Source organism: Bombus impatiens, unplaced genomic scaffold (genome assembly GCF_000188095.3).
Source record: "Bombus impatiens unplaced genomic scaffold, BIMP_2.2 scf_0491, whole genome shotgun sequence".
NCBI classification, from domain to species: domain Eukaryota; kingdom Metazoa; phylum Arthropoda; class Insecta; order Hymenoptera; family Apidae; genus Bombus; species Bombus impatiens.
Window position 1 is genome coordinate 856,569 of NT_176910.1, and position 17,151 is coordinate 873,719.

General features: G+C 40.0%; 1 protein-coding gene across 1 annotated transcript in view; it reads left to right on the forward strand.

The window, feature by feature from the left end:
- LOC105681001 overlaps positions 1-17,151 on the forward strand; it is a 250,790-nt gene that overhangs the window by 143,218 nt on the left and 90,421 nt on the right. Inside the window, exon 5 of the mRNA XM_033321777.1 lies at positions 10,707-10,790. Coding sequence (XP_033177668.1) covers positions 10,707-10,790 — 84 coding nt within the window. The remainder of the gene's footprint in view (positions 1-10,706; positions 10,791-17,151) is intronic.

Here is a 17,151-nt window from a genome sequence, read left to right on the forward strand (position 1 = left end):
GCGGAGCGTCGCCCCGGTGAAACTTCCGCGATTGTTTTGAAACGAAAGTAAATTTAATTTACCGGCTAATTATCGCCCGCGCAAAGTTCCGAATTAAACTTGTAATTGGCTTTCGCTTGATTCAAAGAAATTGCACCGAGCCATGCCGCACCTGGCCCGCGACTGGGACTTCTCGCTTGGAATTCGCGCTACGTGTACACGCGTGCGCACACATATACATACACACACATATGCTGTTGATCTTTGGTAGGATCGATTTTTCTACGCGTTCGTTCGATTCGTTTAGTTGTTTTTTTTTTTTACATTAAGAATAGATATGTTTTTAACCTATTCAGGACCAAAATTGCGTTAACGCAACATTATTTCATTTGCAATTTTTTATCAGTATAAAAATACTATTAGATTTAGATTAGCGTTACACGCCGCTAATTTTTAGGGGAGGAGCTTCAAATAGCTGTAGGATAATTTCGTTATTCACGTCACACCAATACGGCTCATTGGTTCATACTAAACCGTGTCCATATTTTTCTCATACTCCTGAAATTTATCGCTTTCGAAATATGTGACAAGTACTTTTCTATTTCAAGAAAAATCCAACATTACTTTATTACTAGGTCTTTAATTAATTCTTGTTTCTTCAACGTTTCAATTATTGAACCATCACCGGAAGATCCATATAAACTACAAGATTAAAATGTTACTCAATTAAAAAAACGAGTTCGAACAATCACCACGATAAAAGTAGACCTCGATCGAATGTCTATGGCTTTTCTATCTTTCTGTATTCGTTTCTTTTTTAACCCTATCGACTAATGGCTAATGGGCTGAAATGCCTGAAAGATTATTACCCGAAAGCATCCTCTGCGACCGGCAGAGCGGAGGATCAGTTCTTTTGGTTATACTCGAAGCATAAGACCGTGCCACCGGCAATCTTCTATCTTCTGGTAATTAACCGCTTCCTTAAACCAAACCGTATCTCCCCTTATCTGTCTCGACGCATCTACCCCGTGTGGTTACACGTACGCACGCACACGCGCACAAGTCCGCCCACGGTAGATGTTATGACCTCAAAACAAAGAGTATTTTCCCAGACAGGCTTTCCCCGCAACACGATTTTATCTAAATGTACACCAATTGGAGAATTCCAATGATTTCGCAAAAATGAAACGAACAAGCGTTTGAGGCAATTAACAAGTTCTATAGATGATCTGTGATCCTCAATTTGGATGGAAGGATACCTAACACTTTATTGTTTGATTCAAATGATTCAAATCCAAATGATTCAAAAACTACAACAGCATTAATATGTGAGCGTGGGGTTGTGTCATAGGTGATAAGTGAACTGAAAGTCAAAAAATGGCACACGACGAATGGTAGATATTTGACAATAAGTAAAAAACAAGATAAAAGCAAATAAAGATGGGGAAGGAAGAAGAATCGCAAAACCAATCTCACGTGTGGATCCAACTACATTATCAAAGAATAAGTAAACGAACAAATAAAGTTACTTGTGGAAAATTATTTTCATACAACGAGAATAAACAGTAAGAAATAGCATTAATAAATCGTCCAACATTTCCCGATACACGCGAAGTATTTTAACGGTTCTCTATTTTTCCTATTATTTTTAACGTTTTGTATCCTTTGAACGAGGCCGCACAAAGTCTCGTTATCTCGATAAGCAAATATAGATGTAATTCTCTATGGACGTTCGTTCGTTCGTTCGTTTTTCCTTTACGGCGAACGTACGTGCACTATTATACTTTCCGCAAACCTTTATCGGTATTGTCTCGCGAGTTATTCATATTTTACGACAGCATTAGTTGAATACATAGAAAACAGATAGGGGCCATACTTCAGCCCCCGTGACACAAGTGGATTTCCATTCCTTCGTGAATAAAACCAAGCACACGCTATAGGTGCATTACAGTTAACTCGTTACATGTATAGCTACTACTACTGCTACTATTACTACTACTACAGCTACTCTCTCTCTCTCTCTCTCTCTCTCTCTCTCCTTCCTTTTCTCTCAATAGTTCATTTCCAACGTCTCATAAATTTACAAGTATAAATTTACAATTTGAATACGGGGATGAGCGACCATTGCCAGCCTCAAAGACTGTCCTTGCGCACATCCAGCGGGAAATTAGAACAGAAAGTTTCTCTATTTTTATTTTATTTCTCTTAGAAATCGATGAAAAAGTTGCATAATGTTGCCTTACCACTGATTTTTATCCCTATCCAATTTTCCTCCTATAATTCTACTCTCTTCGGTTAAAACGCCCCATTCGCCATCTAAACATTCGAGAGAAACTGAAGTTTTATTACTTTTTCCACTGTCTTTGATTTTCTTCGTTTGTTTGAAATTTCTTAATTAAGTAAATAAATTATTGAAGTAATTAACAGTTGGTATAATTTTTTACACGTTTAATAGTTGTACGTTTGTATAACTTTACTTGCAAAGGTAAGGTACACGGCGAAATTGAAATATTATATTTGAACATGTTTTGAAAAATGAAGAAATGTTAGAAAGAATAGCTCGAGCAACGAGACTAAGATTACTTCGTGACAATATTTTTAAAATTTTCAACAGTATGAAAACTTCATAAAATTGAAAAAAATAGGAAATGTGACTTATCACGTTTTTTTATCGCGATCTTCATACACGTTTGAGTGAGATAACTTTATTTTAAATAACTGCGTCGTAAATTATTTTAATGTATATAATACGTCTAGAACGGTATACACGGAGCAAACTCATGATCGTAATACACACCTTTCGAACGCGTATCACGGGGAATCATCGCTGCGTTACTTAGACGGTGCGATGCGCGCTCAGAAGATTATTAATTTCATTTTCGTCGAACAACGAATTACAAATGCGGTAACAAGCAGCTGGTAATAAGTAGAAAATTAGGCAAATTTGCGCCATTACGTTCCCGCTGAATGGATGAGTAGATTCCAGAATTTAGACTGAATTACCATCAGAAATTCCGGACGCCTGGCTGCGACTGCGACTCCGTTGTTAGTTCATGCGAACGGGGCCGTGTTCGTCGTAGGAGATTTCACGTCTGTCCCGGCCAGTTTTAATCGATACAACGATGGTTATTATATTTTCGTCACGCTATTAGCCAATTAAAGCTCGCATTACTTCTGATCATTATCAATCCGTTTAAAGCAGCAGAAATAATAATCCGGACGGTCCTTTCGCTCTTTCGATCGATTATTCCGTTTGCGCCTAGCCCGTTGGAAAATTATCCGATGGTTGCATCGTTCCCCTGCTTAGTCCGTTGTTTTATCGCGCGATCGTTTTTATGAGCGCCATTATTGCCTGTCCACGTGTTTTCCTTCGAGTAATGAGAACGTACAGGATCGTGTAATTTCCGTGGCTCGGTGGTTGCAACAATTTTTACTGTCAATCTTCTCCGCGTACTACCTCCTTGTATTTTAATTAGCCTTCCGTTGAGAACTCGAAGAAACATACGCTTTCTTCTTCTGCTTAGAATTTTTTTTACGTCGTTCGTAATTGAGAGAGCTGGTTGCCTGATGAGAAAGATATAGAAAGAAATAAATTCTTTTTTATTGTAGCGAAAAGACTCGCCTAGATTTCGCGCAATTTTATTCTTTGACACTTGTACGTTCTGGCAAACACGGATTCATTTCCATGGCGATTAGTCGCGGTTTCGTCGACTCTAACGGTCAAATATTAACCTCCTCCGCCACTTTTCATTGTATCCGGTTGTTTCTTTTAAACCTTTCATGAAAACAGCCGGAGACATCGAGTATTTTCCCTCGACCCCCTGCATTCTTCGATACGTGTGTAAAAAAGAGCGGAACCGGAGAAGGGGCGATGCATAAAAGCCCAATTACGTGACTACTTGAAAAGCGAAAGCTCGGAAAACTTGTGATTGTTTAATATTTTGCGGGAGAAAGAGACGGAGTGGGCATAAGAGAGAGGAGAGTGGAAATGAGAAAAAAAACTGAAAACGTGTACAGTGAGCGAACAGAGCCCATTAACCGACGGCACGATTTTAAAGTCATTTGGCACAGTTAAAAGACCGACCAAAGAACTCATTACCAGAAAATGAATGGTCGTTGAAATTTTCATTGTCTTCGAGACTTACCTCGAAATGTGCAATTCGCGAGCAAGCAAACGAGACCGACCGATATAAAGTGAAGAAAGACGAAAACATGAAGGGGAAAGGGGCTCGAGGGAGAGAGGAAATTGGAACGAATTCACGGCGAGCGAGTGTTGCCGCGAAAGATATTTCCAACCACTTGACTTCGATGGCGATTCATTTGTTTTATTTACCTAAACCTTTTTAAAATTCCAACGATAAATTATTCCTTGTCTGGACCCCTCCGCTTTTAGATCGTTCTCCACCCCGAAATTTATCGTTTTCCAATGTGACGCACGTCCAAGGCTGCATTTCCAGCCAAACATTTGTTAATCGACCACGTTAGAGGGCGATAACCTTTCCGATTTCACCGAAGAAGCCACGAATCGTTCGAACACGACGATCGTTCGTTCGGTGCACGCGTAAAATGGGGGATTCTTGTTCCGCTGACGTCACAGGACACGTCGCTCAAAAGCCGAGAATGGCCGGAAGTCGTGAAATGGAATTACCTGTTCCTACGTATGCGGCCGTTCCAAGGTGATAATTGAATAGATAGCCAACGTCGTTTCTTCCACCATCTCTTCTTCGATTTTCCTTCGTTAGCCGACCAAACCGACGCGCTACGTGTATGATATTTCGTTTTTTGCATCGTCGTGTTTCATACAAAACAACGAAAAATCTTTCGCCTTGGTTAAGTTAACACAAGGTGTTCAACCGATTTAGTTAAACCAAGTTGTTGCAATTGAAAATTAAGTTACTTATACAGGGAAATAATATTAGGTTTTCCTCGAGATTCTCTGGAATCTGTACTATTGTAGAATAAACATCGTTTTCTCTGTATTCTCGCGCTTTATCGATTGTCTACACCTACCTCCTAAACTCTGTCGTAATATTACTCCCATATCGCAACAGGTTATCCACTGTTCCTCTGATCATCTCAAAAACTTCAATTTTTAACCACAATTCTTTATTAATAATAATTCTTATCCATTAAACGAATCCCCACCAACAGTCAAACAGTGTCTGTTCAATCACCAATATCTTTAACCCCCTGCCAAAATCTCAGCCCGACTGTCACCGTGGTAAACCTCTGCTCTGACGGGGATTAAAAAAAAAAAATGTACGTCGTCCTCATCGATGCAGAGCTTCCGCCCTTTTCAATCGGCAAATTCATTACCGTTCTCGATGAGCATCGGGGTCTGTCTGACTGTCTGTCGACCGAGGGTTGACGAGCGTGCGTCCCAACGAGACCTAACCACAGCGTTTTCTCTGGTGTGCAGGGCGAGAAGAGAGGGGTTCCGATTAATGAGGACGGTTTAACACGCGTCTCGGGTCTCTAGAGTCGTGCGTTCCCGGGAGCCGATCTCTCTCACCGGTTCCTCCGCATCCGAGGCACGCGGAAGAGGCGCGTGTGCGTAGGTGGCCCTGGTACACGTGTCCTTGTGTCGCGTTTGCTACCGTGCAAAACCGTGTACGTGAATATTTCTTGCGACATGGGAGCCTCCTTTTGATCTCTTTTTAGCCGTCGAGTGCAATCGAGGCTCCCGTTCCAGCAAGCTTCAAGCACCACCGGAGCCTCGAGAGGGAAACGCACAGGGGTACAGTAAAGAGGAAGGGGACGCGTCGCGTCTTGCATGTGTTTCGACTAATTAACATACGTGAAAATCCTCTTAATTGGGTGATTAAACGCCTGCGGAGACACTCTAATGGGGAACGGACCACCCTCGCCTCCCCCTTTTTTTCTGCTCTTTCTCTCGCAACCTCCATTCTCGACTCTGAACAACGGTTCCTCTCCGATCACTGATTCGCTTGTTATTCTTATCGTTCCGTTATTTTGAACGTTGATTATGTTAACGTTTACAAGGGGTTGAAGAAGGGAGAAAGATTAATTGTAGATATTCGTGTGTTAATACATTAAGGGAGGGTGATAAATTTCATAAAATTGTAGGATTCAGATGGGAAAAATAACAATGGGAAAGATAATAAGCGAATTCTTGGAATTTTCTTTCATAGCCATAATGTTAAGAAACAAAATTCGATAGTATCAATTGATTGGAAAAGGTTACCAATCAAATATAACGTTAACCTAACTTAACTCTTACTGAATTAATGTCATTTTTTATGCTGATCGCGAACGGACTTTCTCGAGAAGACTAACGTTTTCTTAAAAGTTTGGTCCCCCTGATTACATATATTTTATTGTTCATGAAGTTAATAACTATGATCTAAGCAAGGCGAAAATAATTAGTGTTTGCGATCACGGCCGCGAGTATACACGAGTTTCTGCGGAAATTTCGTGAAATATACGGGCAAGACCGATCATTCTCGCCGGGCATCCGTTTTTCTAATTAAATGGCCGCGTCGGTAAATAAAGTTGAAGCGGAATTTACGTCAGCTAGATAGCCGACCGCTTGCAATTACTTGCGCAAAGTTACCGCGAGTAGGATTGGTTCGATACTAGACTCTATCCGTGCTCGTGCACGTTTCCCTTCTCTTTTATTTCACCGTGTGAATGGTTTTTCTTCTCCTTTTTTTTTCTGTTACGCTTCTTTTTTTGTCAGAGGAGATTAAGTAATCGAGCGGACGATCGCGTATCTTACGGCGAGGCTTCGATTCTCGAGCAGCGAAATCTCCAACGGACACGAGCGTGTTTAGCGCTGTTATAACGAAGTATTTGCGTAGCTCGGTTTACTTGGCTCGCGAGGCGGCGTAATTAGAGAAGTTGAAGAGACTTTTGATGGGACTTTGGCTATCCAAAGTATTTACAAAACGAAGACAAATGGAAATTATGATTTCTTGTTCGTGAAACGTCGCACGGAACGCCGTAGGAACAGAGAATACGAGAAAACGGAGAGGAAGAGTAAGCTCGTCTTTTCTGGTGATTTTATCCCGAAATAAAATATTTACGACGTCTTCGTTAATTTCCACTTTCCGAAACTTTCCGTCAGTTTTTATAGGAAACATTTAATTAAACCGGTGTTGTTTACCAGTTTACTTTACAACCGGTAACCAGTGTTACAACGCCCGTATGTGTTCCTTTGTTAATTGCTTTCCTCCATTTTAATTTTCTTACTTCTGTGTTAATTACCGTACCGCGTCCTTCGACTGTCGTACTATTTTTTTTTTTCAATCGTTTTGTGTCGCTCGATTTTCGATTCTACCATTCCGGAACGTAATTAATCTAAATTCATATACTTTTGGAGTGCTTATTTATAGAGATAATGAAAAATAAACGGAGAAAAATTTCGTCTCTTTGTTTAAGATATGAAATATTTATATTCACGATCATATTATATTAATGTATATTTGTATTTTATAATCTTCTAAAGCGTAGTATCTTCTGAGATAATTGCCTGAATTACTAGGAAAATTAATTACAAAGCAAAATTTATTCATTGTAGATTCTAATTAAAAAATTCTTAATAAAATGAAATGTTTCATGAACGTTGTTAGATCCACACTGTACGGTATATATTGTAATGCTTTCTCCAAAATTTATCGATAAAATCAAAATAACCAACAATTCTTTAAATCTTTATCATCGTATCATTTCCTTGTATAATATTTGTGTATATGCATTTATCAATTCTGTAAGAATATCTTTGAAGAGAAAGGGAATGCTTTTAAACATGAAATTCGTTTTCAATAATTCCGAAAATTAGACACGTTTGTAATAGTCATATTATGATAAGAAATTAATCTAAATTCATATATTCTTCAAATATATTGAATAACTTGTTAATGAAAGTTATGTGAGAAATAAACAGAGACTTTCGTCTCATTATTCAATTCAAACGTAACTCTCTTCATTTAGGATATACGAACATATACGTAACTGAAAGTTAAACAAAATCGATATCGATCGTAAGATATCTCAATTCGAGAATCGAAGGATCTCAATTCCGTTTATCGACTGAGCGTGGCGCTTCGATCGCGCGTCTAACGACTAGTTCCCGCGTAATTTTTTCTAGGATAGTCGTCCCGTCGTGATGTCAGATAATATCGTAAATAATTCATTTAGTATGTTTACTTCGATGTTGAATCGGTTGTAAATCTGCGAAAGTTCGATCAGGTGCTCGGGTTTGTATTGGTGCGGTGAATAGAACGTTGTGTTTATTTACTTTATGATCGTATCATCGTCGTCATTGCGTAGTGCGAAATGTGATTCAGTTTACCGTATGTCGTCGTATCGTTGAATCGTTACATCGTCGCGTTCTGTGAAACATATCGAGGTCTCTTTGATCATTTCGCGTAAAATGGAACAAAAGTTCCCTTAATTCTCGTGTTCGTTTCGTGTCCTTATCGAGTGTTTTTCGTCTTTATCGTAAAATCTATTAGTTCAGCATGTCGTTCTTCCATAGAATTGTGTGGATATTTTGAAGCGTCGAAAGGAGTTCATTCATTAAATTTCATTACATTGAGGTAAAGATATAACATTAATTAAGGCACTGAGAGTAAAGATGGATTAATGTAATTACATTTAACAATATTTAACAAACTGAATTCTCCATTTGAAATAAATCTGAGCACAAGATATTCATTGTAACAATTAATTTCGTTACTTTCTTTGGATTGATTTTGAAAAAGTTCCAATTGTGTATAATACTGGTTGTATCTATATATGTTCTTTCCAACGACATTTCCAGAACGTAACAAAACACATATGAAATAAATCTAAATTTTCGTATAATTAATACAGTTTATTAGTATAATTTGATGTTCTGAATTTGTATTTCAGAAAAAATCTAACATTCTATTTTTGCTCTCAATTAACATCAAAATGCCTAAGGAGTAAATTAAATGTACGAAGCGCGTTTTAATACTATACCTACTGGCGCCATAATTACTTTCTGTGTACCGAACATGTAAAGTCGTTCAGCCATATTGAACTCTGGCTGTTTCGAAACTAGGTTGAGCAGTTACAAGTACGAATTCGTTAGTCGAGTCCTTTTCTTCGAAACTGTAAACGATGAAAAACATTTTGCGTATGTTCCATAAAAATTATCAGTCAATGTTTCAATCAGTCAATGATCAGTCACATCGATCATTTCTTATAACCAATAACCATTTCGAATACTAATTTATCGACAACTTAAATGGCTTAGTCGTCAAAAAACGAAGAGAGGCTTGCGCTGGCCGCCTAGTAATCCTATCGATTAATTTATGTTTATATTTATGTTCACATTGCATACTCGTGTTATTTTATATAAAACAAATTCTTACAAATGGTTAACATCTAATTATGTACCTAATTATCTTACATATACATACATAATTGTCTTACATATAGAACGCAGCAGGATTAAAAAATGTATCAACAGTATCGAAACATTTTGTATATTACAAAATATACAGTACAATATATAACATACACTATCATTCGATAAGTATTAGGATACAAATTAAACGATTTCCACTTCTTCTACTTAAAATAAAAAAAAAGGAGAAATTAAATAAAGTTTGACTGACGATTTATTTAATCAAATAAAATAACATTTGATAGAACTTTTCAATAGATACAACGAATACGAGTCCTAGTATGTACATACGTACGGTCAGCAGCGTAACCAGAAACGTAACAAGATAAACAAAATAAGTAGAAGGAAGAACTTTGATCATTTCACTCTATTCTTGCAATCGTTTACGAGTTTTGACAAAGTCAGTCAGCGTGTTGAGTGAGTTTCGTTGTTGAAAGTTCTGGCAAGCAGAGTCGGGCTTAGAGTTCGGCTGGTAATTGAAACCTGCTTCTTTCTCTAGAAGCGAACTCGTTCACTCCGTCTCGTTGTTCGAATTCCGCGAGTCCACGCGCGTCTTTGAGGCTCCTCTAATTTAAACTAGCCGACGGGTGGCTCACGTGTCGTCCCCAAGTATTTTCTGCAATTAAATTGACATCTCGTATATCAGGGAAAAGTATGATGATTCGCAGAGTGGAGTGCATACACTCACGTCCCCTCTGATCTAAATTAGTCCCGCGAAATTCGTGGAATTTTGGCACGCCGGCCATCCGGAAGGCATTCCGAACATTCGTCAATCTTTTGTCGTTTACGTTTATGTTACATTGTAGTTATAGAGAATATGTTCTATTCACTTGAAAATTGTACGATGAAACGTATAGATATACATACGTAGTTGTTAATTGAGGGAGATTTGTTAGAGAAATATTCGTGGAAGTAAAATGTATATATTTTATGTTTGGATTGTCATATTCAATAAATTTACACTTTTTAGATTGTAACACAATATCTTAGTTCTAGAGATATACAGAATTGATCGATTCAATCGAGGTTACTCATTTTTGAAGGAATGCGAATTTAATATTAAATTTAGTATTAAATTTAAATTTAATAGTACGCATATAGGTTTATTAGAGGAAGAATTTAATAGAAATCGGCAAACGATCGTAGGAATGAAAGAAAATACGCTGTTGATTAATTATTAGATACATTATCTATGAGACAATCTAATAATTAGAAAGTATTAATTTAGATACAAGTTGAACATTTGTCGGAAAATAGTTTGATTTCTTAACGGTTTATGCAAATTTGCATATATTATATTTTATTAAATTAGTAAAATGTATTGTTTCAGAATTATTTGTCGGTGAAATGGAACTCGAGTCTCCGCAGCTTTATTAAAACTTTCACCATCGGGTTTGAGAGACCAGTTGATAAGGTTTGTGATACTGATTACGATTTTTAATTACATTTCGTATGTAACCCCGGTAAATACAGTCTGTATATTGCTCACGTACATCGGAAACGTTTAACGAAATATTTTTGTACATATGTATCCCCTGTTACACGTATCGTTGATATTTTAATTACACTGCAGAACCGAAAAACCGAGGGGGGAAAAAAAGAAAGCACAACGAAACGCGTGTTCACGGCATGGAATAATTCACTCAAATTCGTAATTACAAACGCGTCAGAAGGAAACGTTCAATTAAACTGTCGGGTTTCGTTCGAACGAAATCAAAGCTTGTTCTTTTTTTTACACTGCCCCCCCCCTCCCCCCGCCCTTCTATCCCGACAAATCCTGGGCCACGATGCGGGAGCATAATTGGTAATACGATATGTTTGTTGTTTCGTTAACACTGCCAACAGTATAATTATGAATAAAGAGTTTTTCAGTCGCCGTGCCTTTCAATGGTCTCGATATCAGTCTCGTCTAATTAATTCATAATTAATATCCTTCCTCTGCGACGTACCGCGATGATATCCTATCGATTTAACGCATCAAACCACGGTCCTCTTATATATTTTAATTTTCCAGACTTTCAAACCACTCCCGATCCTTGTAGATCGTTTTTGCGGTAGTCATTCTGTCTTGTAATTAAACTACGTTACATAGCTTTTACGTGGGATATTTGGACGATGACGAACCGCGCAGCTAAATCTCATTAAAAAGTAACACCCTCGTCCATAAATCACGAAATATAATAGATCTGCAATAAAATCTTCGAAAACATGGGATAATTTAGATTTCTTTGTAATACACGCGGTTAATCAGCGTTAACTTGATTTTGTAATTACAGCACTCATTTATACTAATCCTGAGTACATTAAGTATCCTCTCACTTTCTGTTACATTAGTAGAATTACCATGCAAATATTTTTGTATTTATACATTTCCTTTGCATCTACCTTTTTTCGTATACTAAATTAATCATATAAAGTATCATCTATGACAAATGAGTTGTTCGAAAGAGCTATAGAAAATTATTTATCAAAAGAGATAAGATACATCACATGTTCGAAGTAAGGATAAGAGCTCGTCTAGAACTTCGCCTAGTTCGTCGAAACGACGACGACGACAACGACGACGAGAGAAACCTATATCCATCTCTTTTTATCATTTCGCGATCATCGTTATCATTATCGGCAACCGTTGTATCGGTCTTTCGAGGTCGGTCCGCTTTTCTGGCCAGGATGCTCAGACCACTCGTGCGCCCGTATATTTGACCACTTGTTAAATCGGCCTTCGTCCCTTGTCGGAGAATCGTATCGCGTTCGTGGCCCGAGGTCCTGCGGTAATAACTGGACGCCATTATAAAATCTCCTGAGGGAAACCAGCTAAGGGTACCTTTCCCTTTCCCTTCGTTCCTTTCCTCTTTTCTTCCTTCTCTCTCTCTCTCTCTCTCTCTCTCTCTCTCTCTCTCTCTCTCTCTCTCTCTCTCTCTCTCTCTCTCTCTCTCTCTCTCTCTCTCTCTCTCTCTCTCTCTCTCTCTCTCTCTCTCTCTCTCTCTCTTTTCTCTTTTACCCAAGCTCAAGCCTTTCTTTCCCTCTTATTCTTTCTCTTCGTTCGGACTCTTCCTTCCCTCCCCCTTTGTCCCCCATGATTTCTTTCTCTCTGGCTCTCTAGCTGCCGACTCTCGGTCCCGTTCGTCCATCCCGGTCGTTACTGCCAGGATACGGATTTTCTCCGTTGACCGACGATATTTCTTTGCCGCGATTCGACTCTCGTTTTGCTCGCCGTACGTATTCCTATGGCCGCCTTGTTCGACCTTACGATATTCTTGGATTCCGTACGTCCCTGTTTCCTTCGTGGTTTCTTTTTTTTTTTCCTTATCCGGTTCCTCGTCATGCTTCCTCGTCCAGACTACTACGGTTCAACCTCTCGTCTCCTGTCCAACATCCTCGACGTCGTGGTCGTGGTCGTGGTCGTTGTTGTCGTTGGCCGAGACCTCGTTCATCCTCCGCAACCCTTTCTCGAAAAACGGCCGGATGGGAGCAGGATTTTGTGTGACGAAAAAAGGAGAAACTCTAGCGAACGATTCGACAGAGAAACGCGGCAGGAAACGAGGGAGGAGAAGGCAGTCGTACAGAGGGTGGCTGTTGAACAGCGAAGGTAAACGCGAAGGAGAAACGAGGAGAGGCAGCGAAGGGAAATAGAGAGGGACAAGCCGGAACAGGGATGCGATTCCGCCCAATTTATAGCGGACCGGATTAAGCCGTAATCCCCTTTGGTACACGCTGCGCGTGCGGTGTCGCGTAATAATGATTCGAGTGAAAATATAACAAATATACCGAGTTGGTGCCGAAAATGTCTAAATTAGAGTGGAGTCGGCTGATCCGCGGCCGAGTCGATCAGCGCGGCTTTCAGCCGAAATCGAACGGATTTTCCCTCGCGTTCGATGATCAGGCGGGGGTAGGGCAGTATCTGGTCACTCGCGTAATTGTATTCTACACCGATTTACACACCCCGGGATCTTCGGCCGGATTGTTTTAATAAGGGCCGAACGAAATTCCGGATACGATTATTTTGTTGCTCGTCCGCGTGGATTCGGAGATCTAGAAAATGGAACGTGCTCCGTGTTTTTGGAGATTTCCCTCGGAAATAGCGTTATAGTTGGTTACTATATTCGGGGGTAGGTAGATGCGATATTAGAATAGATTATGTTTGTAACGTTTTTCATTGCTGGCATATCTTCGATTTGAAGGATTTGAGTTTGGTTGAATTTTTATTAAATAATAAAATGCTAAATACGAATTTCAATATTGCGTATAGTTAGGTTTTCACTAATACGGGAGACTAAAAAGAATTATAGGCTAGGATTGATTATTTTTGCAAGAAATGTTTTGGTTTTCAATAAGGCAATGTTGAACGTTGTATGCAAATAAAATAAAACTGGGAAAAGAAATTATTATCTAAAAGTATGAAAAAAGGGGTTGTAACGCTAGGTAGAAAAAATCATCCAACAGAATATTGCATGTATTATAAAATAATATTTATTGATCGCTAACAATAATAATTTTTTTTGTAATTTCGCGACGAACTTTCAGGACAACTCAATATTTATTAGATTTGCTAGACTACCAATGGGTACTGCATTTATACTATTTATAAAATATTTTGGAAATTAAAATATATTCTTTTATTGAAAATATTTTCTATACGATGCCTTTAAAATATTTAATATAGCGAAATTTCCAAAATATACATCAGAAACTATAACGTATAATAGTTGAGCTAAGTACCTCCATTGGCTATTAAATTTTCATACGCTCTCTAAGCACTTGGTAATTATTTGTCATACACGATGGCCCCGAAACAACACACACACATTTATCGTACACTCGAACATGCAAGCTCTTGGGTGCATGCTCGACGTACGAACGTCATTAACTTTGTTTCCGCTTGATTTTGTCAAAGAAGGGGGCTTAATAACTTCGTTAGATACGGAAGAAACATTGGAAAAACGAACGGAAAACCGAGGCGAATAGAAAATTGGCGAATGCAAATTCCGTGCGCGGATTAAGCGGCCAGATTCGTTGCCTCGTATTTCTCGTGCTCGTTAAATCCTGATGTACTTGTCATTGACGCGTTCTTATTATCACCGTTCATTACACGATAATCATGTTTATAATTCGTATTTATAAATCGTATTTAAGTATCGTATTTATAATCGTGGTCGTTATACGAGTATCAGGCCATTACATTGTCGTTAGCACGGCTGACTCGTCCAAGCCGGTAAAATCATTCTTTCGAACGATACACACGTACATACATACAGAGAGCTGTGCATATGCAAGAATGACGCGTACAAACGCATTGCCTCGATTTCTGCCGGCATAAAGAAGTTAATTATCGCGACGTTTAATTATGTATTTATTTTTAGAACCCTTTGTCGAGCCACGAGTCCTTTACCGAGAAAAGAGTTACGCCGATTCTCGGTAACCCTTCCCCCTTCGTCCATTGCTAGCTGACTGCTAATGAATTTTCACCTTTTTTCGCCTTATTTGCTCATTAGTGCCTTACCCTCGCCTCGTCTCACCCTCTCCCACCCTTTTCCTCCCAGCCGTCCGCTATTTCTCCACGCTATGCGTCGTCCACCATTTCTGCCTTCTTCCATCTTCCGTCTTCCTCCCCCGCCTTGGTTAATCCACCGTAGAAGGAACTCTTTTCTGCGTTCGTGTAAGAGAATGGAATCCGTATACACGTACGCACCGGGATCCTTTAGAAGGCTCCGCTTGAAAACTCGATGTTTGGCGGGTCGTCGGTGAAATACTTGTTTGCAGGACGGCAGAGTACTAATTAAAGTTTAAATAATTCGTTTGTTGATCGTTAAATTATTAGCCGGATCGTAGGAATGTAAATTGTTCGGTTGATTAGCTGCTATTCTATGATAGACGGTCAAAAAGTCGCTAATAATTAGAACGTGGACATTCAGGCATTTGTGGGAAATTTAACGACACAAAAATGTACACAATGGAAATATTGTAATGTGCAACGTTACATGTACAAAGTATCCGGCGCAACGGGTTTATTATAATATTCAGCAATATGGAATATACATCTGTATTTAGTTTGTATTTCTTTATATTCGGGAAACACGAAATTGCATAAGTAAATCTGGTAACATAGATTTTTGAAATTACGCTATAAAGTAAAATCGCGATTTGTCGAAGGGATCTATCGATTATATCGCGTGAATGGCGGAAGTGGTGTTCGATCGTGGACGACCGTGCAGCATCCGTAAGGAAGCGATTCGAGTCGTTTAAAAGCGCGAGCAAAAAATTAATTGAACCGCCGGGAAAAAGGTCGCCGCGAAAACGTTCAATCTCTAGTGGCCTTACACGCCGGCCACTCATTACGCTTCTTCATTACGCTTTTTCTCGCAATAATATCAATCGTCCCACCACCGACCCTTCGATCCCCATTACCGAACGTCGGTGCTCCTTCGTGTTCCTGTGTCGCGTGAGTTACACGCACGTTCCTCCATGAGAAAAAGGACCGGCCCGAGCAAAGAGGAAAGGAGAAGCAAGACAAAAAAAGAAAATACGTAGGAACAATGAAGGTAGAAGCAATCGAGCCGGTACGACGGTAGCTAACGGCCTCGTTAAGAAACCGATCGCGGGCGCGCGGATCGAAGATGCGTTTTTAATGATTCTCGAAAGTTGCTGGCTCGCGGGTTCCCGCGTCTCTCGCGATTCCATAAGTCGCGGACGTCGCTTCTAACGAGGGAGTTGCGTAGTAGTAGCGTGACGAGCATAGCCAGGAAAAGAGGCAAAAGAGAAGGGACGACCGCCACAGCATACAGCACGGTGAAGAAGGTGGAGTAGGCGAGTGAGAAGAAGAAGAAGGGATGAGGGTAAGGGGAAGGTGGATGGTGCTTTACCGAGGGTACGACATTATTAACAGTCTCTCGTTATTTATTCCTCGTTAATCCCATGCATTTATTACACGGCCTCGTACTCTGCTTTCTCTCTAAGTATTCGTACAGACCTCCCCCAAGCAGCTCGGTTCTCTTCTCTTGGCCGCGACTGATTTTCCTCCTCGGCTGCTCCTTTCCCCTCCGTTTGAACCTTCCCGCGTGCACCATCGAGGAAGCATAATTACTCGGCCGTTGAGATACGCTTTCTCGCATGACCCACACGTAAGCTTGGAGCTGTAATGAACGGTTGGGAACAACGACTTGTAATGGCCGAATGAAAGCATGAACGCGAACGATAGAGCGAGATAGATGTCGAAGGAGGAGGGAGAAACGTGGCAGTGCGCGTTTCTAGCTTAAAGGTAATTTATTATCGATCGCGTTTGTAATCGCGTGTTAGCCTTCGTAGTGCGCCGTCTCGCTCTTCGTCGTTCTCTCGCTCTCTCTCTTTCTCTTTCTGATTCCCTGTTGGTCGGTCTCGCGCGCACAGGCTGACCCCTCCGGGCGAGCGCGATGAACGCGCTTAATTAGTGTGCTTAATTAATAATTCCAGCGGCGGGGCCACTCCTCTACGCGGAGATGCGTGAAAACGCTCGTTATGCCTTCCTGAATTCCTCGGTCTCCGACGCCGGCCTTTGTCAGAGCATTCGCGGCGATCCTTCAGTCCCTCGTTCTCTTGATCTTCGATAAAGATCTCCGCTCCGAGGATCCTCACGGACTGTCTCAATGTATCGGGCATTTGTATTCTGCTATTCGAACCTGCTCCTTCCGCTTGTAGATCTATGTAGATCCTTGTACAACATCTAGATTACTCTAGGTCGCGAACTTGACGCGCGATAATATTTAGAACGACCGTAATACCGGTATTAACCGAGAGGACAG